We start from the raw sequence: 26,825 nt of genomic DNA on the forward strand, positions 1-26,825 counted from the left end.
GTCCTTCTCATTATCGTCTGACACCATTTCAGGCTGCTAGGTTTAGCAGAACAGCTGGCAATCGCCGATTGCTCCCACTGTTATTTTAATTTTAATACAATATATGTGTAGGTATGTGCATTTAAATATGATAAGTAATTATACATCTCAATTGTGATTATCATAAATAGCGATCCAATATATCGCGAATATTAATCTCTTACGGGTCCCATGTACATAATAGAAAAAGTTAGCAGCATAAAAAATAAATTTAAACATTATTTTGTTTCATTGTCTATAAAAAATAAATGCTTGGAGTCGTAGAATAATATTTTAAAAATCATATTTTGATTTAAAAATTAACCTTAAACAATATAGTTTCCCGGTGCGGGACATTCATATCGACACAAATGTTGATAAATAATGAAGCAATACATATTATATCTGATAAGAATAGGAATTTATAAGACCTAAAGATGTGGAATCAGCTTAAAGAGGCCTTCATCCAGCAGTGGATTGATACAGGTTGATGACGATAATGACGATATAAATGGGTAGGTATATAAAATCACAAATTTAAAAAAATATTGCAGTTTATATGACCAAGAAAAGTAGAATTAGGTTGAGATAACCTTCATCCAGCAGTGGATTAATCTCGGTTGATGATGATAATGACGATATTATGAATGGGTAAATATAATATCAGCAATTTTGATAAATATAGCAATTCATATGACCGACAGAAATTTAAACAACTTAAGAGAGGCCTTCATCCACCGGTGGATTGATTCAGGCTCATAATGATAATGGAAATATAAATAGATATAATATAATATCACCGATTTTGATAAATACAGCAATTCAAATGACAGAAAGGAGTAGAATCCAGGCATGGGAGGCCTTTATCCAGCAGTAGATGGGTTCAGGTCAATGATGATAAGGAAGATAGAAATAGGTATAATATAGTAGTAGAATCAGGTTGCGGAACCCTCCATCCAGCAGTGGATTGATTCTGGTTGATGATGATGATGATGATGACGATATGAATATGTAAATAAATATAATATCACCGATTTTGATAAATACAGAAATTCATATGACAGAAAAGAGTAGAATCAGGCTAGCGAGGTCTTTATTAAGCAGTGGATTGTTTCAGGTCGATGATGATGATGATGATAATGATGATAATGACGATATGAATATGTAAATAAATATAATATCACCGATTTTGATAAATACAGCAATTCATATGACAGAAAGGAGTAGAATCTGGCTAAGGAGGTCTTTATTAAGCAGTGGATTGGTTCAGGTCAATGATGATGATAATGATAATGACCATATGAATATGTAGATAAATATAATATCACCGATTTTGATAAATACAGCAATTCATATGACAGAAAGGAGTAGAATAAAGCTAGGGAGGTCTTTATTAAGCAGTGGATTGGTTTAGGTCGATGATGATGATGATGACGATATGAATATGTAGATAAATATAATATCACCGATTTTGATAAATACAGCAATTCATATGACAGAAAGGAGTAGAATCTGGCTAGGGAGGTCTTTATTAAGCAGTGGATTGGTTCAGGTCAATGATGATGATAATGATAATGACCATATGAATATGTAGATAAATATAATATCACCGATTTTGATAAATACAGCAATGCATATGACAGAAAGGAGTAGAATCAGGCTAAGGAGGTCTTTAAGTAGTGGATTGGTTCAGGTCAATGATGATGATGATGACGATATGAATATGTAAATAAATATAATATCACCGATTTTGATAAATACAGAAATTCATATGACAGAAAGGAGTAGAATCTGGCTAGGGAGGTCTTTATTAAGCAGTGGATTGGTTCAGGTATATGATAATGATGATGATGATGCTGACGATATGAATGTGTAGATACATATAATATCACAGATTTTGATAAATACATTCATTCATATGACAAAAGGAGTAGAATCAAGCTAGGGAGGTCTTTATTAAGCAGTGGATGGATCCTGGTTGATGATGATGATGACGATATGAATATTTAAATAAATATAATGTCACCGATTTTGATAAATACAGAAATTCATATGACAGAAAGGAGTAGAATCTGGCTAGGGAGGTCTTTATTAAGCAGTGGATTGGTTCACGTCGATGATGATGATGATGATGACGATATGAATATGTAGATAAATATAATATCACCGATTTTGATAAATACAGAAATTGATATGACAGAAAGGAGGAGAATTAGGCTAAGGGGGTCTTTATTAAGCAGTGGATTGGTTCAGGTATATGATAATGATAATGATGATGATGATGATGATGACGATATGAATGTGTAGATACATATAATATCACAGATTTTGATAAATACATACATTCATATGACAAAAGGAGTAGAATCAGGCTAGGGAGGTCTTTATTAAGCAGTGGATGGATCCTGGTTGATGATGTTGATGACGATATGAATATGTTTTTAAATATAATATCACCGATTTTGATAAATACAGCAATTCATATGACAGAAAGGAGTAGAACCGGGCTAGGGAGGCCATTATCTAGCAGTGGATTGGTTCAGGTCGATGATATAAGAATGATAGAAATAGGTATAATATCACAAATTCGTTAAACCGATAGTAGTAGAATCAGGTTGCGGAACCCTTCATCCAGTAGTGGATTGATCCTAGTTGATGATGATGATTATGATGACGATATGAATATGTAGATAAATAACATTAGAAATTCAATACTGTCAAGAATACAATCAACGTAGAGAGGCCTTCATCCAGCAGTGGATTTATTGTGGCTCGTGATAATAATGGCATTATATATAGATAGGTAGATTATAATATTATATCACTGATTTTGATAAATATAACAATTCATGTGTAAGTAAGGAGTAGAATAAGGCTTAGGAGGCCTTCATCCAGCAGTGTATAGGTCAAGATTGATGATGATAGAGACGAAAAAAATAGGTAGATATTATACAATATCACACATTTTGATAACTATAACAATTCGTATTAATTTCTTTCATTGTTTGCAATGGCAACTTTTTTAGTATGGAAATTAGTAGCCTAGGTAATTATTTAATAACAAAAATAGTGGGTGAACAGCCACAAAGAAGTATTTAAAAAAATCAAATTTGGAATGTCACGTTATCTATGATATGACGGACAGTGGCGGACACACCTGTCAGATATTTATTTACGCAGTAAATTGTAGCAAGATTATGGTTTTTTCACCGGAAAAAAGTGCGCCAATGCCTACATTACGATATTTGAATAAAAATAATCGAATCCGTTTGTCAAATAAAGGATTAGAAGGTCTTAAGCAACGAAGACGTCATTCTGCTGTATGTTAAAAGAAGTATGGCGAATTGTATACGCTGTATGAGAAAATATCAGTTATAAACGTCAAGTACCTGTGAAATCATTGAAAATTTGTGAAATGTGGTCAATTCAAACGGTAGATGAATCGGTAGCGCACATTTTGAAGTGAAGATGTAAAAATAACAATAAAATGTCGCTTAAATGAGCCGTTAGTGAATTTTCCAAAATCTCTTAGGATAATAATATATAGGAGATACTATTTAAGACATTTATTGTTAATATTGTATATCTACATTCAATCTTGGAAATACATAAGTGTAATGGAGTAAATAATATTGTAATATAAATAATAATCGAATTTAATATGAGATTGCTGTTTCTGATAGTAAAAACTTAATGAATGGATTAGCGAGATTTAAAATATTAAAGCAAATAATCATGTACTTATGACCTTTCCGCTTCATAAATCTAATTAGTCAGCCAAATATGAAACTGCCGTAAAACGTATGAGATCATGGTGGAATTACTTTGTTAAAAGTGCGAAGCATTGTTTTTTTCAATCGTTCTCATTTTTAATAATTTATGTGAAAAAATAAAATGAATCGGCAACTTACACATGGGTATAAATCAAACTTCATTCAAACTCAGTTTATTTCTAATGTAGTAATTTTTTATTATAAGATTTTTTCTGTTATATTTTTGCTTTTATTTTATGTTCCATAAAAATTTACAGAAAAATCAATCCCGAAATCCCGGGATTATGTTTATCAATCCCGGGATTCATACGTATCGAAAATAGCTCGGGATCCCGGGATCCCGGGATTTGGGATCCCGGGATTGGAATCCCTAATCGAGACGTACACGTCACTACGGCTACTGGAACTAAAACTGTTGCAATACCGCCAGCAAAGAGCGTGACGTAATACTGTCATCGCATAAGCGCCATGACGTAGATGTCAATGTATAGAAGCCGAATAGTAGGTACATTACCTTAATGTAGCATGCACATACTATTATGAAGATCGATTTCAACCAACGTTATCGTTACGGGGTTTGAAATATAAGCCTCCGAATGGATGATACTTATTTTAAAATTAATATCCCAATGAAAAATACTCAACACACTCCATTGGTTCGATTACTAATTACATGATTGAATTTGAAATGGGAATAAAAACCGAATTCTGCCGTCGACTTCTAATGTTAACTAAAGCGAAAAAAGAAAGAAAATTGGAGGCTAAATAATAATTACCGAAGACGGGCCGTGCGAAGCTGTTCGGAAACAACAGATTGCAGTGAGAAGAAACAAAACATACTGTTGATATTTTTGGGTGGTTTGATCCGAAGAGTCGGTAGTTTTCACGAACTAAATTAAAAATAATATTATACTAAGTTTAATTTCTAATTTTTATAACATGTCACTTGCCGAAACGAATGTTCTATCTCTCGTTCCCAACAAGAGTGCATCGCAAATGTAAATAATAAAATATTTTAGTTGCTTATTTGTTACGTCCTTAAAAAGTTATATCGACCAATCCGTGAAGGGAAGCGACAATGATATTCGTGTTAGTGAAGTGACAAGTTATGTTGTGGGTACTTATAATAGTCGATCTGATTTCAATGGGGAATTCGTTGTTTGGTAGTAGGAGGGAGAGTATTGGGGTAAACACAAATTAAAATTTACAGCAGTTTATTCTGTCTGTTTTCTTACACCATTTAGATCTAGGTTAAATACTTATATGAAATGGAAATAATATGTGAGTAGTCGAGGTAAATGGGACCGAGAGGCTCTGCAAGAGGCGTAGATAGTAATGTTCCGGAGTGTGAACTCATTCGTCCCGATTTGCCACAGTTGCAATATAATACATCGGAAGTATGTGACAACGTAATCATAATATCCGAGAAGAGTAGAGTGAATAAGTAGAGAGAAGAGGCTTTCATCCAGCAATAGATGAAGTACTTATATTGATTATAAGCACAAGTTTTAAGAGGACTAAGAATTCTTATTATTAAGAAATTTAATTGTCAATTGCCTTATATTCTGAATTTATTTATTAGCTTACAATATGTACATACACATATTGCTCAAATGAAGTTAGTCATTCATTGGATCTGGGTTATTTATTAATTCACGATTCATCCTAATTGGGAATTGAGTTAATATTAAGTTTTCACGTCATTCTGGTACCTGCATACCTACATATCTACGTTAAACAATCTAGACATGGCTAGCTTTTCATCGTCATAGAGTATTTATAAACCAGATGTCGCGATAATAGTGTCATAGAGTGATAATCAAAAGTTAGATAGATAAAATCCCCCTAAAAATCCGCCGGCGAAGGTCTATAAATTCCACCCCGACTGCAATACGTGGACTTATTTTGGCACTCGGGCCGTGTGTGACGACAATGTGCCAATGTCAAAGACAGCCAATGGCACATGCTCGCGCGTACCAAATCGCAATGTTCCAAATTAATTCAATTTAGGTATTTTCATCCGACGAATAAATAGCTCATTCATTAGAAACGAATTGCGTATCATAATACCGACGAAGGAATCTCGAAATGGACATTTTTGATTTTTAATATACTTCGCCATAAATTATTTTATTTAAGATGGCTGGAAACGATACATCCTGTTTTTATTGTCCTAATTATTTTCACATAACTGAAATCATTTTATAGAGAGATCTTGGTACAAAAACAAAATGCTCTCGAGAATTTCGCCTCAATGTAAAATATCGCGGGTACATAAAAATTTACCAACTGATTTAATCAGTTATTTTATATAAATTTGAAAGAAATTATTTACAATATAGGTGTGTAATTATTGTAGTTTACAACAAAACATGTAGTAGAAAGTCTTCTTCTATGTAGGGCCTAGGCCCATGGCCCCCACAAGGGGGGGCTGACAGGGCTTTAGCCTGGGGGACCGGCGTGGCGAGTCGACCAGATAAGTGAGAAAAAGACAAATCACAAATTTGCTTTAATAGCAAAAAAAGTCGCCTGGGGCTATTTTCCTTCCATAACGTTATTATTTTAAATTATGTAGTTGCACGATATAATTTTTAATTGTGTATCGATACTTAACAACTCCATAATTCAAATGGATGTATTACAATATACAAAAAACACTAAATATATACATTTACCTCGTACACCATTTGGAAAACACTACTGTAGAGTGTCACACTGCCTTTATCCTTAGCGATAGGTAAGGGGGCCCGCCAAAGATCCTAGCCGGGGGCCCGCTTCAGGATGCGGGGCCCATGCCTAGGCCCCACTATATCAATTAACGCGAAGGTGAAAAAAGGAATACTGGTCTACGTATCAAGGTAGCTACGTAGTAAAATATCAAAACGATTTGAAAATTTAATGCAATAATTGTCAATAATTGTATGTTCGTCACCATCAGTAGTAAAATCGGTCTATGATTTTGATACCGATAATACTAAATCGTCATGGACTGGGGGTAGCATTCACACTGCCCTGAGAGAAGCAGAGGATCGAGAGGGGTCTTGGTCGCTAAAATGATCGATTTTCTAGAAGAAGAATATTAAATGCTACATCCACTCTTATTCAACATGTTTGTTAAAAACGTATTTCTCAAACATAGTGATTTGACACGACAAATTATTTGTGACATATTTTTTCATACGGACAAGTATTATTGCAGAGACGTGACACATCAGTTGGTAAACGTATCCATGCGAAATATAAAAGCGTCAAATAAAACATTGTCAGAATGCCCTCATAGTATGTCGGGAATCCAAATTAGTTGTATCCAAGACAGCAAAGCACAAGGCATATTACGCATAGGTATTACAATAATTACAATCGAGTGGCCTCGAGTCCGAGCACCTCCGATCGAAAAGCAATCAAACGAACAGTGCCGTCGTTCGCTCCGCATGGCTGCTCCCGAAAGTGAATATGGGCACATGATGCCCAGCAATGTAAAAATCAGTTACCGATAACGGCTTCAACAATAATCTGACGGCGAGGTAGATGCACGCGAGCTCCGACGGCCTTGACCCACCGACGACGGTTCGAAGACCTGCTTAATCATCGATGACACTATATTATTATCTATATTGATTTTGGTTGTGAACGTAACGTTAAGGGTAGATTTTCAATTATAATGCAATGTGTACGGACAATAATTATTATCCAACGAACAGTTAATCCATTAAATAATAACTAACTTGTACATAAATAATTTGAAAACACTTTAATATATTATTATAACCACTAGAAATTTTCATTTTTGAATCTTTCTTTTTTTCGATCATGTCCGATCCTAATAGGATCATATGGGCCTCCACAGAGTAGAGGTTTGTATTAACAGATTTTGTTTTTTTACGAGAAATGGATGTCAGCCACTTGCTCAATCTATTTGGTCCATACCCTGACTCACACACAAATTGAAATGTGTACTTGCCAGACCCAGGATTCGAACCTGAGACCCACGGCGTAATAGTCCAGCGCTTAAGCCACGCGGCCACCGTGGGTGTCAAATTTTGAATCTGATTAATCTAACCTGCACCCCGGTTATTACACTCGGGATTTACACCCATGTGCACTAACCACTATGCTTAATACGTGTATTATCTAATTGCGACAAATTTAACTAATTGTATCTTTTATTTATACAATACCCTCTGAAGAGCTTTATAAATTGCGTTACTTATTGGCAATCGGCTTTTGTATTTTAAAGCAAAGTATTAAACTACCTTAATTACTAACCGATTTCAGGATCACTCCAAATTTACGTACTTACCGTACTAGCTAATGATTTAATATTTTTTTTATTCAACGAATAATTGACAAGATTTATGAATGTAACATTCTTTTATTGAACAGCATTTGAAGGAGATTGTAGAAAACCTCTCTGGATCATTTTATTTCATAGTATTTTCCACCAGTTGAGAGTTAACTCATTTAGTGCTAACACCGCGACTGGCGCGTTTAGAGTACGTGGCCATTAGATATAATTAACGTGTTATTTGAATGTGGTAATTAAAAGGTCAACAGTGATTGTGCAAATGTACGAGTCGGTCGTCAATCTTTTCGCAAGATACTATGGTATCCATCGGATATGAACAGTAGAGGAAAATTTAACATACCTACCTACTTAAAAAAAGATCGTATTGTAGTCTTATTTTCTGAGCAAGAGTTGTCAGCATTTTGAATTTCGGTATGGAGTCAATATCCTCAATTAGCTACTACAGCCAGTAAATCTGTTGCCGTTTGGATCGTCGTATCTTAGGTTTATCAGTGCTCATCAGAGTTACGTGTGTTTGTTTCTCTATTTTTGCAACGTGTTCTGAATTGATTCTTTCTTAAAATCAATCACATTTTTTTCACTATGAAAACATTATTATCTATGTTGAAAAAACAATATTATATATTTATTTTTTATTTGGTGTGACATAAAATAAATTCCCCATCTCCAGTGTGCCATCAGGTAAAAAAATAATGGCAGACAGTGCATTAGAGTATTAGAGGATCCATAATTACTTAAAATTTACCAAAGAAAATTGATAGATAATACAATAATTTGTACTTTATCGATTATTTGAGGGATGCTCCTCATGTGTAGCATCTGTGGACCGCACGCAACTGAAACCTACATATATGAAAACTTATCCTGTGGTATATATAGCAGATGTATATTAGGTATGTTAAAATATCATCATGGGGTATGGCGGGGCTGCATTCAGCCAACTTGGAGTCGCATGGAGGTCAAGGCTGCATTCTGTGAGGACCAAATGTCGTTTGTTCAACACGTGCGTGCTACCTTTGCTCCTGTATGGCTGTGGCCTGTGAGACATGGCATCGTACCAAGCTTCATGGGTCTCGGCTTTTGAGCTTTGAGAATCGATGTCTCCGCCGAATCTTAGGGGTACATTAGTACGACCGCGTTACAAACACCCGAGTTCGTGAGCAGACACAGCAGCCTTCGGTGATTGAGGTAATCACGAAGAGATGTTTTTCGTGGCTGAGACATGTGTTCCGGATGCCGCCAAAGAGTGCGACACTTCGTACCCTTGTGGCACATCCTCTAGGGTTCGTCATGGCCGGTCTTCCCTCACCCTGCAGCGGTGCTACAAAAGCGATCTACGCGCTGCAGGTCTGAGATGGCGGGAGGCGCAAGAGTTGGCGATGGGACTAGGGAAGTGGCGCGATCATGTGCTTGCTCTGTGCCCCAATACTGGGTCGTGACAGGGTGAAAGAAGAAGAAGAAATCATCGTAAATAAAAATATTTTTTTCGAATTAGGTAGACGTTAAATAGCCGTTTAGTGAGTTTAACCATCACCGCTGCGCAGTAGGGTTCAGATCTAGAGCGGGGCAAAAATGACACTAAAAAATAACTTAGATAGGTACCTAGTAAATTATTTAATATCGCAATTCGACATGCACTAAATTAAAATTATATCAAGATACCTATCTCATAAAAATCACTACTTCATCTGATACTCAAAGTACTTACACAGTTCGCAACGGTAAATTAAAAAAAATCATTTGCATCTTTCGTGAACACGTAATTTGCTACCGAACATTCGCATGTGCTCAATAAAACACAATGTGTTGCGGTGGTAGGTATTCGATCGTTTTTATGTCAAGGAGTTTGGAATATTATAATGTATAAATAAATACAAATTGAAATAAATTCACGACAAGTAATTTCAAATAAGTTACATTTTTGAATAGACCGCAGAGCGTTGCGTCCGAAACGGTTTTCGGTTTAACACTTTCTGATCCTAATTTCTCTCACGTGAATATTATTATTATATCCGGTAAACTAAACACGTATAGGTATTTTGATATTATTTTTAAAAATAAATATGATACGTGGGTCTATTCTATACTTATCGACCGTTAAAGTGATAAAGTGATAGATATTATCAAACTTAGGGAAGGTTTATATCAAAGTATTAGCACTAGCATTTTAACAATTACAATACGTTAGTTGAAATTGTTGCAATAAGAGCTACATTTTAACAGCGCCTCTCTTGCTGCTGTTAAAATATAGCACATATTGCAACAATTACAACCAACGAATTGTAATTGTTACAATAAGTGCTAATACTTTGATATAAACCTACACTAAGTTTGATAATATCTATTACTTTATCACTTTAGCGGTCGATAAGCATAGAATAGACCCAAAGATCTATTTTGTTGTTTCCGATATATTTTGTGATGGAGGACAATCTGCTCAGCCGAGTGTAGAGACAATTAATTGCAGGAGAATCGTAAGAAGAAAAGTCACGAAGTCAAACTGATGCTCAGTAATAATGCAACGGTTGATAAGACTGAATTTTGCAGACTTAAAAACATTGCAAATGAATCATACTTGCTTTTTGTCTTTAAACTGCAGAAAAAAATATCTACACATTACAACATTGCAGTAAGGAAATTACGGCTTGTAATATTGTAAGAGGGGCATGGTATTATTTGTTTAACTACATTTTTATGTAACTATATTTTTTATTCAAATTCATCAAGATTTGAGAACATACATAATTTAATTGACACCTACCTTGACTTACTTAATATACAAAAACCGATAGCCAACATTGTAAGGCGATTTGATTTCATGTAAGAACTACTAGTTAAAATCGTCGTAATTAAGTAGGATGCCCGTAGCCTAATTGGAAAAGCACACGGGCACGAATCCAGCGGTCGCGGATTCAAGTTCCGGAAAATATGGTATATATTTTTTTAAACAGGGATTTTTTAGTGGGTATTTACTAGGAAGAAAATACAAGGTGGCGCTGCCACCTGTCAACGGTATTGTCGATCCGCTCAATAATATTATTTAGGTAACAATAATATCATAAGCAAATCAATATAGGGTAACAATATTCATGGCTAAAGAAAGCGTCGATTTGAATATAAGTATGGTAGGTATCTATTTCGATGAATTCGGTGTATTTTACATGAGTTTCAGAGTGAGTGGTTTAATAAGCATGAGCATATTGCATATACGTGACTAAGCGATGAAGTGCAGCGCGCATGATCGGGATGCAGCGTGGATGTTCTATTTATGCGATCGCGCAATAAAGACGCAAATTCTTACGCATCCAGATTTGTGTCACAGATAAACGGCGTAGGTATGCGTGACAGATCAAAATCAGCCAATTCCACCTTTAGGTGTTTTGACTTTTTTGTGAATTGTTGAAGAACTAAACTGCTTTCTAATATTTATGAATTATCAGAATGTGGAATTTATTAATTTTAAATATTTTATACTCGAAATAATATAAACTTTCACCCTGGTGACTGTGTATTTGAGAAAACAAAAAGCTGTTTTTCTCCTATTCATCTATTATGGACTTGGCTGATTTTGATATCTAGCGACACAAATATAAACGGCAAATGCACCTACGATGTTGATGGTTACCATACATAAATCAAATTGATAAGAAAACTTGAGAATGCTTATGATTTTTAGTTATTTTAAATTATACTTACTAAGAGAAATGACAAACCTATAGAATCGACGGTGTTATAAATAACCACACGGGGTGGGAAACTCATTAGCGCGTACACTATAATGACACCTACGTACTTAATATTATTAAATTTGTGTTTGAAAGTGGATTGCACAATCATAATGCAATGAATGAGTGTCGTTTGCGGCCAACAGGTGATACCGTTTTTAGTTTTCATTATAATACATAATGGGTACAATTATTTTATTATTATTCATTTGGTTCGACTATGACATAATGAACGAGAAGTTTGTCAGATAGGTACTGTGTCATGTTAAAGAAATAACATTTTATTCCAATGAGAAAAAACGTGATAAATACAATATTATTATAATTTTATTAGATTTGCAGCGTCATTCGCAAGTGCAATGAGAAACATGAATCATTTTATCAAATTGTTGTGCTTTATCACGGACGATGAGAAGTGAGGCTTTGGAAAATGCTTAAATATAATATATTAAGTAGATATACATTGTACTATTAAATAATCCTTTTAAAATTGTGTAATTCACCATAAACAGGATCTTACAAGTGTTATTTTTAATATTAAACAAATAAATAATATTCATTAAAATTCAGCGTTAAAATGATCTCATAAGTGTTATATTTTATATTAATTATACAAACGAATAATATTACCCATGTTGATATTTTTTTGTCTAAAAAGTAGCAAATAAACAAAGCTTGTAAGTATTGTTTACTTATTGAATTGTCGTATGGTTGATATAACTCTGTTCTAATGTTAAAATTTTCGTTTTCGTATTAATAACATTAAAAATATTCATTTAAGTTGCACTGATATGTGTCGTTACATATGTAAATAATTGTATTGACTTAGCAGATACCCATGGGAGTATTCAGCATAATAATATGGCATAACACACGCTAACTTTCAATTTATAAAAGTTGTCTATAAAAACAAAAATTAGTAAGAAGGTATAATTTATATAATAATATTTTTGTTAGCAACACTTGAATACAAATTGATAAACGACGTTCTTAATTATTATTGTAAAGTTGATTCTGGCTGTCGATTATTTAAATATATCTATGAAATGTAAAATAAAAAAGTACAATTTACAGCACACTTTAAAATGTTGTGTTTGGTAAATTCAATACACAGATAGATGCACCTATAAATACATATCAATTGCACGAAGTTATCCTCATTTTAAGCTAATAAGTCTTATTTATTCTTGGGTACGAAAAGAACACTGCGATTTCAGTAAATTAAATTAAAATGTTGCTAAATACATGCTCGTACATAACATACCGGTACTAGTTAATAGTAAATGTTAAAATTAGTTTTATGCAAATGTTTTGTTTAATTTAACTTTGGAAGCTGCAAACACTTACAAAACCTTTGAATAATAATATTGACATGTGAAAAATAACAAATATTTTGAGGCAATCTCCAAACTAGTATTTTCAAAAAAATACACGCAAATAATTCGCACCTAGACACTTAGTACAAATAACGTACAGATTAAACTAATATGTATTTTGTAGAAACAGAAGTTTCTTTGTTGGGAAAAAAATGGGTGTGCACTGGCAACAATAGACCTCACTGATTCAGATCAAAACAAGAATATTTAAAAATAAATTGTAGATATTTTTAATTACGTTATAGGAATGTTCGCAAAATTAAAATGTTGCTAGACTCGAAAATAGAAAATTAAAAGCCACTCGAGAAAATTGGCACTAATTAAAAACGGATTTCGACAAGAAGTTATTTATTTACTTGGTTTTAAAGGTATGATGTATGTTTTCATAATGATTTAGCTATAGGTCGTTCAACGAGAAGCAGGTACAAACAGAAAATAATACCATACAGTGTACAGTATCGATATCAAACAAGAAATATAAACGTATCAAAAATTCGTAAATAGACGTTCGTGAATAAAATTATAGGTATCTTAAATATATATATTTAATACATATATACCTATTATTATATTTAATGAATTTCAATATGCACGCGTAAATAATGATTTATTTGTGCATTTATGTTTAAATTCGAACGAGAAAGGAGTTATTTTATGTTGATACGAAGCGTCAGTCATAATAATTCTTAATTCACAATAAAAACATTATCAATGTTAATACTTTGGACGCGGAAGACGCACACGGCGCGTAATGACCAGGCGGCCGATCGATGTAATTAACGTGCATTTTAAAGGGGACAATTAAAAAATCATTATCGACTCAGCAGCCAATGAGTTAAGAGCAAAAATGAATTGAAACTACTAAGTACCTACTTAGTAGATAAAAACTTTTTGAAGTTCCTCGTTTACTATCTGTATCAAATCATAGTGAACGTCTATTTATTTCATTAATGAACGTTACTTCACCAGATTAGACAGTATGACGCCCACTTGTCCTGGCGTCCAGTGGTCCCAACTCCCAGTGCTGTTCTAGTGCTGTCTACTGTTTGTTCTGCTAAATTGTGAAATTATAACGATATACGCGTTTTAAAGGATTTTTCAAAAAGTTTTTCAATTATTACTGATATGTTGTGTAAATAATTAATTTCATCTGACAGAACTGTAAATATATTGGTGTATGGCCTCTGTTGTCGTTCTCCTTCGATCGAAATACGTATTCGTTCAAAGCCATTTTGATTAACATTATCAATTTTAAATAAACTACATAGTTGATCGTAAAAAGTGGGTGAAAAACCAAATAAAAACGAATAAATTATATCTACTCATCGAAATATCATAATAATATTATTATCTATGGTATTACCAAAACTGATGGCCAAACAATATCAAAATATTCGTCAGTGTTTTCCATCATTCCACCCCACAGCTTACACGATCAATATTACTGTCAATACTGTATGATACTGACAGTGATACCGATCATGTTGCACCATCGCTAAACTAAACTCCCACAATCCAAAAAACGTTAAACAGAGAAAATCAGCTTTGAAGTTTTTACCTTTCGCATTTTTGTACTGTGCTTTTGAAATATGTTTAGATATTGAATGAAGTTTTGATTTGAATTTGATGACTTAGAGATATGAAATTTACGGGTCATATACTATGAACGCTAGACAATGAAACGTAGTAATTAACTCAAAACACGTAAATTTGGACTTGTGGCGGTTTAGTTGCGAGGGTGCGATGTATGGTCTGCAGCTTAACGGCACGGTTATTGTTTTAAACTGCGTTTTCACGACAATGTTCACTGGTGGCTTCAGGTACAGATATTATATTAAAATATAAATATCTGATAGGTATTAAATTTTCGCTATACAGTGAAGCTTATACAAATTTGTAAAGTACGATCTTATTATGTCTTCACAGAGCACGCATACTTCTTATGAAATGCCTCTGGGTAGTAAGTACACCATGTCATCAAACTGTCATTCGCAACGAATTGACAGACAATAAAATCACGCAGGTAATTCTTCAAATAATTAGAAACGGCACGCTATTTTTTGTCGACAACATACCATTGCATACTCCCGATTAAATTATATTTAATATTAGCTTTGGGACGCTTAGTAATATTTATAATAGACAGTGATGCAACAGCAGGGCCGCCGCGAGGTGTACAGCTGCCCGCGTACGAAAAATCAAATAAGTACAGCTTTGTGCAGGCGCCAAAAGTCCACATATAATAATTATTAGTCATCCGATTTGTCTATTAAGCCGCGTTGACACGGTCCAAGTACGATCCAAGTAGACTTGGATAGGAATAATTAGTATGAAGATGTCTCATCAAAGTGACAGCTTCATACTATTTATTCCTATCCAAGTAAACTTGGATGGCACCCGATCCAAGTGAACTCGTATGTGACATCTTCATACTAATTATTCCTATCCAAGCTACTTGGACCGCGTCCTACTCATCCAAGTTAACTTGGATAGGAATAAATAGTATGAAGGTGTCACTTGGATGAGACCTCTTCATACTAATTATTCCTATCCAAGTCTACTTGGATCGTACTTGGACCGTGTCAACGCGGCTTTAGTTAAACCGATAAACATATCGCAAGGTCTTCTGATAATTCCGAAATATTGAGTTATTTACATAAAATAATATAGAAGTTAAATCAATACTAGGTTCCCGTTGTCTTTTAAGAATGTTATTGTTAAATTCAAATTAATAATTAATTTCTCATTTTCTAACAATATGCAGGTATGTACTTAAGTCAATTATTAATAAGCTAAAATATATTGAAAAAAAAACAATAATTATGAATAATTGCCACTTTTAGCTCTTTGCTTTCCGATACAGCGGAAATTCAACGAACCCGGTTGGCGAGGATTTGGGATGCTCAATGAAAAAAAAAGTCTGCTTTAAATCGTCCAACTTGTACGGCAATCCTTATTTATGGTATTAAGGGCTTGCGCAGACAGAGCGCGGTCAGGCGGTCTGCGTTCCGCGTTCGGAGTTCGGCGTTCTTTGTACTGTATGGACTTCATACTGTATGGGTATACAGCCGGTGGTCAGACCGCGCCGGTCAATTGGAACGCTACAGTTCTGGAGTTCTATGCCCGGAATTACAAAGAACGCCGTACCTCCGCTGAGCAGTCACACAACATAGAGCGAAACCACACGGGGGAGTGAGTACGCAACAGCGGTGCTTTCTCACTTCCACTCGCAGTCGGAATATAGCGGTCAAGCATTATGCAGCGCTTGTGTCAGTACAACGTTTGTAAACAAATGGAACGCTTATTGTTGACCGCTACCTGTCTGCTGTCCCTGAACGTTAGCGGTCAACGGTCGGTTGAACGCAGAACTCCGACCGCTCTCTGTCTGCGCAAGCCCTAAACGATCATATTGTATGTTTACGTCAGCACGTTTACGCAAAGCCACGCGCCAATACAACCACAGAACGCTGCGTTCTTCCCTCTATGCCCCGTGTAGGCGTCCCGCGCCGGTTGGCTCTCACACTCCCTATGGGGGAAGTGTGTGCGAAGTGTAGACGTTGTAGTGGGCCGTTGACGTAAACTGAGGTTGCACGAAACACCAAAAATACTCGGTTAATGGAAGTTCGGCGATACCTCTACCTACCAGAGGTACCTAGCGGAAAAATACGAAGCTTGCAATTTGAGACATTTTTTTGATAATCTACAATTTAAACCGTATTAATTAATAAATATATACTTAGGTATGAAAACATTAAAAAGAAAAATATTTTTTATTTTAAGTCAAAGATGAACTACACATATTTTATGGTCATATTTATTATTAAAATTTAGTTTATTAAGTTTTCTATGTTTTGTCGTAGTGATTTTTGACTAATTAATAATTTTAATATTTTTTATATTTATTTTAAAAACATCGATTTTGATAAAAAATATAAATGTGTATAACGTGAAATCCTTTTTATTAAATTATGTATGATTTGATAATTTTAGGTTATTTATAGATAAACAAATATTTTTTGACATCATCTATTATGGCTTGGTTTACGCAGAGATTATTAAAAACTAACTAACACTATCTGCAATTTGTAGTCTTAGTTCAATGAAAACATATACCTACGTATGACTGACAAAGTTTAGTGTGCACTATTTATGTCGGATCTTAACAGGCTGCACCATTGTCGTCTACAATGATATATTGGCGGTTTGTCAAATATTTTTTTTTATAAAAAAAAACATCAATCAGAATTAAGTCGTTTAACTGGTTAATTTCGATGGAAAAATAAGTAGGTTGTATTTTAAATATTGAAAAATCAATCAACAGATTCGCCACAGACGTTTTGTCAGGTTTCTTCAATACTGAGGTCCATCATTTTTTCTTAAATGATTCCAAGGTGTCAAATCACTCAATTGATTATAGTTTATTGATTTAACTGTTGTTTTCGTACAAGTTAGTGTAAGTGTAGTTTGTCGGGGTTTGAAACGCTTCGCCGATGGACCGAGAATTTAGAATAACAAGCACATTGCGGAAATAAAACTATTTTCAGAGCGGCGTGCTTAATCTAGCCAGAGCATTAGCTTTTGACATCTGCGCGCGAAATAGATTCCAACAGGCGCGCACACGAGGAACGAAAAAAATACAAATTATTTAGATGAATGGAAAATGACTTGTTCTTCTTCCTCACGCGGATTGTGATTGGGATGATTTGGCAGTCGAATAGTGTTTCCGACGGGTTGAACTTTCTCCTCTAGGCATTCTACGACTCGCAAGTCCTGTGCCAATGGAACTCATGAATTAGTGAAACCATCTGAGGTATCTAATGTTTACTTTAAATTTCTGACGTTTCATGTCTAAAGTACAATAGAAAACAGTGCGGACTACATTAAAGTGCCGGCTAGACGCTCATGCTTTACCACAAGCTTACCTGCGCGAACCGGTTTGTATCGGGAAGCCCGTGTGTATGGACGGGAAAACTGTAGCTCGCGCAAACCGAAAAGTCTTCCGTATTTTTTGCACAAACTATTACCGCGCAGACGTTGATGACTCTAATAATTATTATGACCATTAGGCCACACCCACTCAACAATCACATGTGGTTGTGACACATTGCAATAACTCGTAGTTATAGCTACATGCCGAACCTATGATCATTGCTTGACTGAAGCGGAGTATCTGGGTATTGGGAATGTATCCGGAAAAGTAACGAGAAGCTATACATAATAGTCAGTGATACCAGCTGCCAGATTTTGTTAACCCCGCCCTCTCCCACGGCCGCAGAAAATCAAAAATAAATTATTATAGATATTTTTCCGAAATGGACGTCCCATAACCACTTTTCTGCGTGCGCACCTGGATTCCAATAAAATAATAGGTAGTTACTATACCTAATTACATTGTTTTAAAGCAGAAGGATTTCAGCGACATTAAGACGTATGTTATAAACTGCTAAGGAACAATATAATGAAAATTTCTCACATAACCACACGCGTGAAAAATGATGAAGAGATAGATGTATTGCTTTATAATGAAAAATTATATGAATTGTGGTCCTAGAATTCTACGATTTTTTGTGAAATCTATAGATTAGCAGTGCAGGGCGAGAACACACAATTTTATTTATACGTGGTAATGATTCTCGGTAGGCAAGTATGTACTCAATAATGCACTTTTACAGAAATGATATTTAAAAAAAATGTATTAATGAAATAATTGAGTAACAATTTCGAATAATTAAATTGTTTTTTGAAGCTTTTCAAAATTACTTATCTATATTCTACATAGGTATAACCCATATCCATTTATTTCCTTTTCCTACTTACTTTATTAACTGACTATCTTTATGACAATTATTCCAATTTTGAATTTTCACGACAGATAAAGTTTTGCATATTTTGAATTAAATTTTAATTTCTTTTGTTTGACGTGGCGGCTGTCAGAACTATTTTCATTTTGACATGTAATTTATTAATATGCCTAGGTACAGATATTTTAATATTGAAGAATGTATTTAATTATTATTGATATACCTACGAGCATGGCCCCCACATCCTGAAGCGGGCCCCCCTACCTATCACCACCTACCATTTGAATTATGGAGTCGTTGGGTATCGATACACATTTAAAAAATGTATTGTACAACCTCATGATATTAAAAACATAATTGAAGGAAAATAGCGCCGCAGGCGACTTTTTTTTACTATTGGAGGCAATTTGTGATGTGTTTATTTCACTTATCTGGTCGAATCGCCACGCCGGGCCTCTCCTGAGCCCGGGCCCCCAGACTAGAGCCCTGTCAGCCTCCTCCTTGTGGGGGCCATGCCTACGAGTATTAAGTAAGATAAATTTAATGTGTTCATGTATCATTGTGTTCAATGAACCGATATCGTGCGAACTCCGGTACTTCAACTAGTTTCCAATAAAAATAAGGCTGCATTATAAAATATTGTATCCTCAATACAAAGCAAATGCGAAATGTGTGACTCTGCTATAACTGTGTCTTTAAAAGTGCATTTAAATTGAGTATTGAGAATCATTTTTTATATACGATCTTGATGAATAAGATTAAACATTTCATTGCCATATTGTAATACCATTACCTACATACGTATTATAATTCGATAATGTCATGAAAAATAATATATTACGTGATGTGTGATTCGACATTTAAAAAAAAACAACAATGGCGGGCAAATGCACATTAGGTCGAAAAAATCAAACTTCCATTGTGTGGAACGCGGTAAAAAATTAAATACGTAAATAATATAAAACTTTTCAGTTCGTCGTCGACTTAATGGCGTCCTTGGCGATTTTATCGAATACTATGTACAATGTCGAATTATGTTTTATATAATTTATATTACCAACACCATTGTGGGTATATCCAATAATCGGTTTTCGTGCCGCGAAAGATTTTAGGGCACGACAAATTACTAATGTGGTTTACCGGGCCTTGGTCAATGACAATAACGCCTGCTACTGGGAAACAGTGGAGTGCGCACCATCGCATTATAGAGGGGCCCATAAAAATAAACTTTCAAAATCAATTTTAACTAGTTCTAGGACCGAAACGATCATTAGAGCGATATTTGGAGCCAAGGAAGAAAATGGAACATGGCGCATTCGTTACAACTACGAAGGAATATGAGGAACTAACATAATCCAGAGCATAAAATTTTCCGACTAAAATCGGCTGGTCATGTTCAAGAATTGGATTTAAGTTAACCAGCTCACAGAACAAATTATGTGAAGCCGTCTGGCTGGAGGGTTGGAAGACCCAAATGATGACGTGACCTAGGGTGGGCGTGTGATCAGAACTCAGGATGGAAGGATTACGGAGGATAGACTGAACTGGTAACAACGACTTGAGTAGGTCGCAGCCCACCCTACGTTGTTGCACCATGAGTGATACAGGACCTACGGCTTCAGAGGATGACACTTTACTACTTCCCCACTTGCATTAGTAGTGTTAGTTTTTAACCAAACTAGCCTTAGTATAAATTAGAATAGGTAATACTATATACATCTGAAATAACATTAACATTTGCTTAACTTCAACAGATCTGTAGAATTATAGTATTCAGAAAATAATATGTTTAAAATGTTTTCTTGATATTTTAAGAGAGTTTCATTGAAATTTTATGAACTTAGAATTTGTTTATTAAATCTGATTCATTGATTTGTGGCAGTAATATTATATTAAGTACTAAATTATAATACCAGTGTGTCACAGATTTGCGGATCATCACTTGAGCAGATCATGACGTGACTTCAGGTTAATCTGTCTGCCCCTATTACATAATTATCCCTTATTACATCACTAGAGTCTTAATAGCCATAATCAAAAACCCCATCCCACCCACAGGACTGCCACTGCTTCTAGCATACACTCACTAATATGTGAACAATAAAATAAATACATTATAATGACCTGATTTCACAAACTTGGTGAACAGGCAAAAAAACTTGAATATTTTTAATGTTTTATCAATATTTAAAAAAATAATGACTTGATGCCTTTCATCTAAGTATATAATTTAATTGAAATTTTTATTGCGAAACTGTAATCAGTTTATACTTATTATTTAGCACATTTGATATGGTAGAGTGGCTTTTAATAGAATTAATGATCTGGAAATTTATTTAAGCCAACATGAAGCCAACAGTGGTCTGCATGTGAGATTAAAATAATCAATGGCATATTATGCTATTATAATATGCCTGCAAATTTTACTAGACCAGGGTATTTTTGGAATTTTGATAATAATATGAAATATGCAAAAAATGAGGAAAATCTTATAAATTTACTTAGTCAACACAATATTTCTCACGTTTTTCGTTAACATTTTCACACTAAAATGATAAATATTGTTTTGAAAATATACATGGACAGAAAATATACAAGCCATTCACAATAAAGTCATGAGTTCAGTGACGTCCCGTGGGGGTAGGTAGTTTGAGCGTCGCTTGGGGGCGGCAGTTACTCGAAGGGCGGCAAAACGAGAAGAATCATTATATGTAAGCTAGTAATGGCTACCGAAACTAATAAATGATAATGACTGAAGTGATGACGGAAATATCTTCCCATTAAAAAAATCAGCTCACTGGTTGGAAACAAAATGTAATAGTTAACATATTAGGTTTAACAGGACTGTAATTTTTTGTCGGGTTTGCGATGTCTAGTTTACTTCCGTTCACCTTGGATGTCACGTCCTTGGTGACCATAAATGACACGTGCTGATTTGCGAATTATGCGTACATACCATAGAGGTATTAAATAAAAAGAGGGGCAAGGAATCGGCTTTCTCATACAACTGAATGAAGCAGGCCAACAATAGCCGACAACTTACGAGAAATAGCGATGCAATAAAAAAAATGTAGGGCATCATGGAGGATTTACTTTGGTCATTATAATGTACCCATATAATATAATGTTAACGTGGAAATTTTGCCGCAAATTGATTACCAGCCTGCCACACCATACTTTTTCATCATACTTGCCTGTATCACCATACTTTCATATAACCTGCCGCCCCTAGGTACATACCTACTTGTGTACCTAATGTGAAATTGCCAGTCACTCGTGAGTTTAGGAAGTTGTCAGGTTTATTAGGTTTTAATATATCTGAAAATATGGACTTGTAATATTGTCTATTGAAGCAGAGATGGCATTTAAATTTGATCCAGATGACATACTTACTGACTTTGCAACAAAAAAGGCCAGGAAAGTTTATATTTATTTTAATGGTAATTAATTAATATTGTATTTATGATTAAGAGTAATATATTGCAGTTATGAAAGGATGAAAATGGGGCGGCGTTTTGGCGCTACCCAGGGGCGGCATTTTGTCTAGGGACGTCACTGCATGAGTTACCTAACAAACTTGTGACTTTATGATACATATTATAAACTTTAGCGAGTTCATTCTCTCATGGCACTTTCTGGGTTAACAAGCTATGAAAATAGTTTTTGGAACAACACTGACAATTAAATTACTCAGATCTTTTTTTATCCAGACGCTTTTATGGATACCTCGCATTTACTATTGAGGTTTATTTAAGTACTTTGGCATGCAATACTCTATCTACTTGATGCCAAGTCAAAGAAACCCATTGACTATTTTTTTAAAGATGATGAATCTTCGGACAGAGCCTTCTGTGATTTCTCTATACAGTGGAACTCCTATCTACCGTTCTCGCATAAATTGTTTTCCTGCACGGATCGTTCATTTTTGAAATTCCCGCCAAACACCCATAAGAACAATGTTAAATAATCCCGTATTAAACGTTCCCCTGATTTATCGTTTTCCTCGATCTATCGTCTAAACCAGGGGCGGGCAAACTTTTTGGATGGAGGGCCAAATTCAAGAATTCAAAATGAGCGGCGGGCCGCAAGTAAAATACCATTTTCAGATATACACTATTTATTATCACGAAAAATAAACATTACAAAAAAATTAATGATATGAATGAGACTGTTGTACATTTTTTAACATTTTTTTTAAATTCAGGTGTTAATTTTGTAGTTGATATCGGAGATATTTGATCGTAAAGAATTTTTATTGAGGTTCATGATCGAAAATGTTTGTTCACATGTATAGGTTGATCCACAAATAACGAACATTTTTCTTGCATAATCTTTAAGTTGGTCGAATTTGTCTGAATTTAGGGCATTGTAAAATTTGGAGATTTCTTCACGACGATGCAATTCTCTTAAATCAGTGTCACACTGCAGATCAATAATCTCAAGTTGTAACTCTGTCGGTACACTATTGCTAAACAAAATTTAATCTATGTCAATATATTTTTTTTAATTATAAAAAAGTTATTCGTTATCAGAAGTACAATTAATGATGGCGGGCCGCAAAAACACACCCGGCGGGCCACATGCGGCCCGCGGGCCGCAGTTTGCCCCCCTCTGGTCTAAACAATATGATCCCGTCAAAAATATTATCCCGATTGACCGTTTTTATTTTGAATATTTTTCATTTCGCTTTCGTAGAATTGTTTATGATTACAGACTATTACAGATTTTTCAGTCAGATCGCTTTATTTGCACAAGTCGGTCGACGCTCAGGCTTGCCTTGCATCTCATATCACGAAGTTTTATAAGTTGCAACTAAAATGCCCCCCATGAAGAAAACTAGAACTCTAGCCGAGAAACTGAAAATAATTCAAGATGTCGAAAAAATCCAGGAGAAAAACGAGTTTATTTTTTTTATATCCCGCATTTACCATTTTTTTTCTAGGGTCCATTGATAATCGTAGAATCGGGGTTTCACTGAATATTTATATCCCTGAAGACATCAGATTGTCATTAGTGCTACTTTTCTACACAAAAAAAAAAAAATTGAGTAAAGTAGTATGTTATTAGGATTTGTATGAAAATGAGTGGTCCTAGTGATTCATCCGGAGGAAATATAGGGATAATTAGCACAATGCTAGCGATGACTCTGTATACACCATTTCGAACACGTGAGAAATTCGTTTTGGTGATGCAATATTATATATATATTTTTAAATGTTTCGATTGGCCATTATAGGACTAAGTGAGATGGTGTTATACTCTATTCGATGACTAAATTATGTGTGGAAGAGAAAATGACAGATATTATCGTATATCTGAATTCACTACTTTTCAGGAGAGCCAATTGAGTTTATTACAACTTGCATGTGAATTTTTATGTTTTAAAGTGAAATTTACTACTAACCAGCGTCGATACCGCCTAATTTTCATGATAAAAAATCTGTAAATAGAATTTTCATTACGTGTTTTGAATTTGTATGTTATTTAAATTCCGTATAATGAGTGTCCGCCAGTGGCGAAGGGTAGAGATAGGTTGTTAAGATCTGACATAAATAGTACACACTAAACTTTGTCAGTCATACGTATTTATTTTGTTCTCATTAAACTAAGACTACAAATTCCACATAGTGCAAACAAAGCCAAAAAAAGTCAAAAAATATTCGTCTATATATAAAATATGTAAAAATTATGCTATTAAATCATACATAGTTTAATATATTTTATAGATAAAAGAATATTTTTATATATTGTGGGTTTGGTTTAGGCACGGTTTGATTGAATTTTGAAAACTTACCAACACCATCTACAACTTAGTTCAATGAAAACATATAAGTATGTAATTCTAATGGATTTAAGTTTTGTACTATTTCATTTGAGTCATTTTTTGTGACCCAGGTTTCGCCTTTCCATTCCATCAAGTACCCTCGGTCGATAGTAGATATTAGATAAATAATATAAATAACTATGGCTCGCAAAGCTTAGTGTACACTATTTACATTGCATCTCCACAGCCTACCTTCACTCTTTGCCACTGCATTACAGACATGCTAATTATATTTGTGAATAATTCAACCTATAGTGTAACAGGAGAAAGCAAAATGTCTAGAAAGACTTTAATTAATCATTGCTTAGTTACAGATAAAATGGTGCCACAACACAACATACCCTCCGAAGAATGAATGACTCCAGTTCATTTCAACCAAGTCTTTTTTTCATTGAAACAAATGATTAGTTTTATAACGATAAATACATTTTTAGAAACAGTGACGTTCCGTGGGGGTAGGCAGATTGAGCGTCGCTTGGGGGCGGCAGTTGCTCGAAGGGCGGCAAATAGAGGAGAATCATTTGGTAAATATATAAATAGCTACCTAAACTTAGTAATAACGAAAATATCTTTCTATTAAAAAATTCTGCTCACTGATTGGAAACAAAATTTATTAATCAGTATAGAAGGTTTAACAGAACTGTATTTTTTTGTCGAGTTCGCGATGACTAGTTTACTTCCTTTGCCCTTCGACGTCCATAGTAATGAGAAACGACACCGTGTACGGTTGATATAAAACACTGTATAAAAAAATGGGGCGACATTTTGCCGCTGCCCAGGGGCGGCAGTTTGTCTAGGGACGTTACTGTTTAGAAATAGTCATGAGAACATTATAAAGAAGAAGCCTACCTTAGAAGGATGGTCAGCTGTACATCGTGCTGGAACCGCTCAAGGGCAGGAGGTCCTTCAGCTCTCACAGCAGACACTTTGTCTCTGAGGACAGCGTTTCCTGTTACAGCCTGATGCCGTTCTCTCAGGATGTCCATTATGTTTGGCTGGCGGAGGAATGCAACAACCTGGTGTAAAAAAATAAACAATATTAGAAATTATTTGATAATATCAAACCTACATTATGATTATTTATGATAATCAATTTGGTTGGAAGTTTGTAGATATACCTTCATACTTTCATAAAAATACTACAAAATCATGAAATCAAGCTGGCTGGTCAAACATTGACTACTAGCTTGTAATTGAAATTAAGCTAGCAATCATACACCTAGCATTAAAACTGGCAGAATCTATTTTTCACAGTACTCGAAACGGAATGTTTTACAAAACGGAGCGCTGGATAATTTAAAAAAAAAAAGATAAATATGTAAATACATAGTTATCCAATAATCTGTGTATTTTATAAAAACAAGATTAGTGTTTTCGATTTTTATGACCTATTTTGGCTTATCTAGCTCAGATGGTTACATTAGTTTTAGAACAAGATGGAGCAGCGATAATTTTGGGGATTTTATGAACTAGATAGCGTTCCGGTTCATTTCGAGCCCTGATTTTTCCACAACGAAAACCTATCCATTACAATAGATAATTTTGTGAAGCCTCATAAACATACCTATTAATAAGAACCCTGAAAGTCTTGGATCAAATGCTATCGGTACAGATAACTCCCTTATAGTGAATAATTCCTAATATCTATGCTAACTGAGTTAAAATTTGGTCAAAAAATGACCACTATCATTGTTATTTGAATCAAGGTAATGCTAACTTGATTAATAGATGGCGTCAGGAGTCACACAAAGTGAAGGCCGATAGTTTACACAGAAAATATGACAATTGGAGGGACGCCGTGCGAGAGCAAACGATGCAATAGGCTTCATATAAGCGAAGTGGGTGGAAGAATTGTATTGGTTAATTCGCCCTGTGTAATTCTTGCACACTAGAAGAAATTGCAATCTGCACAAGTTCAAGGTTGAATTATTCTACTGTAGAATGCGGCCCTCACAGTCTAGTGCAAAAGGTGCTGGCCTTTCAACCGAGGTTCGATCTCGGT

At 34.7% G+C, this 26,825-nt stretch overlaps 1 protein-coding gene across 4 annotated transcripts in view; it reads right to left on the reverse strand.

Moving 5' to 3' along the window:
• LOC147064886 (uncharacterized) overlaps positions 1 to 26,825 on the reverse strand; it is a 303,047-nt gene that overhangs the window by 137,237 nt on the left and 138,985 nt on the right. For all 4 annotated transcript variants that reach the window (XM_085958184.1, XM_085958183.1, XM_085958186.1 and 1 more), the window contains one exon: positions 25,673 to 25,839. In XM_085958184.1, coding sequence (XP_085814310.1) covers positions 25,673 to 25,839 — 167 coding nt within the window. The remainder of the gene's footprint in view (positions 1 to 25,672; positions 25,840 to 26,825) is intronic.

Source organism: Rhyacophila brunnea, unplaced genomic scaffold (genome assembly GCF_057557595.1).
Source record: "Rhyacophila brunnea isolate RB1 unplaced genomic scaffold, BYU_Rbru_1.0 scaffold_7, whole genome shotgun sequence".
Lineage (NCBI taxonomy): Eukaryota > Metazoa > Arthropoda > Insecta > Trichoptera > Rhyacophilidae > Rhyacophila > Rhyacophila brunnea.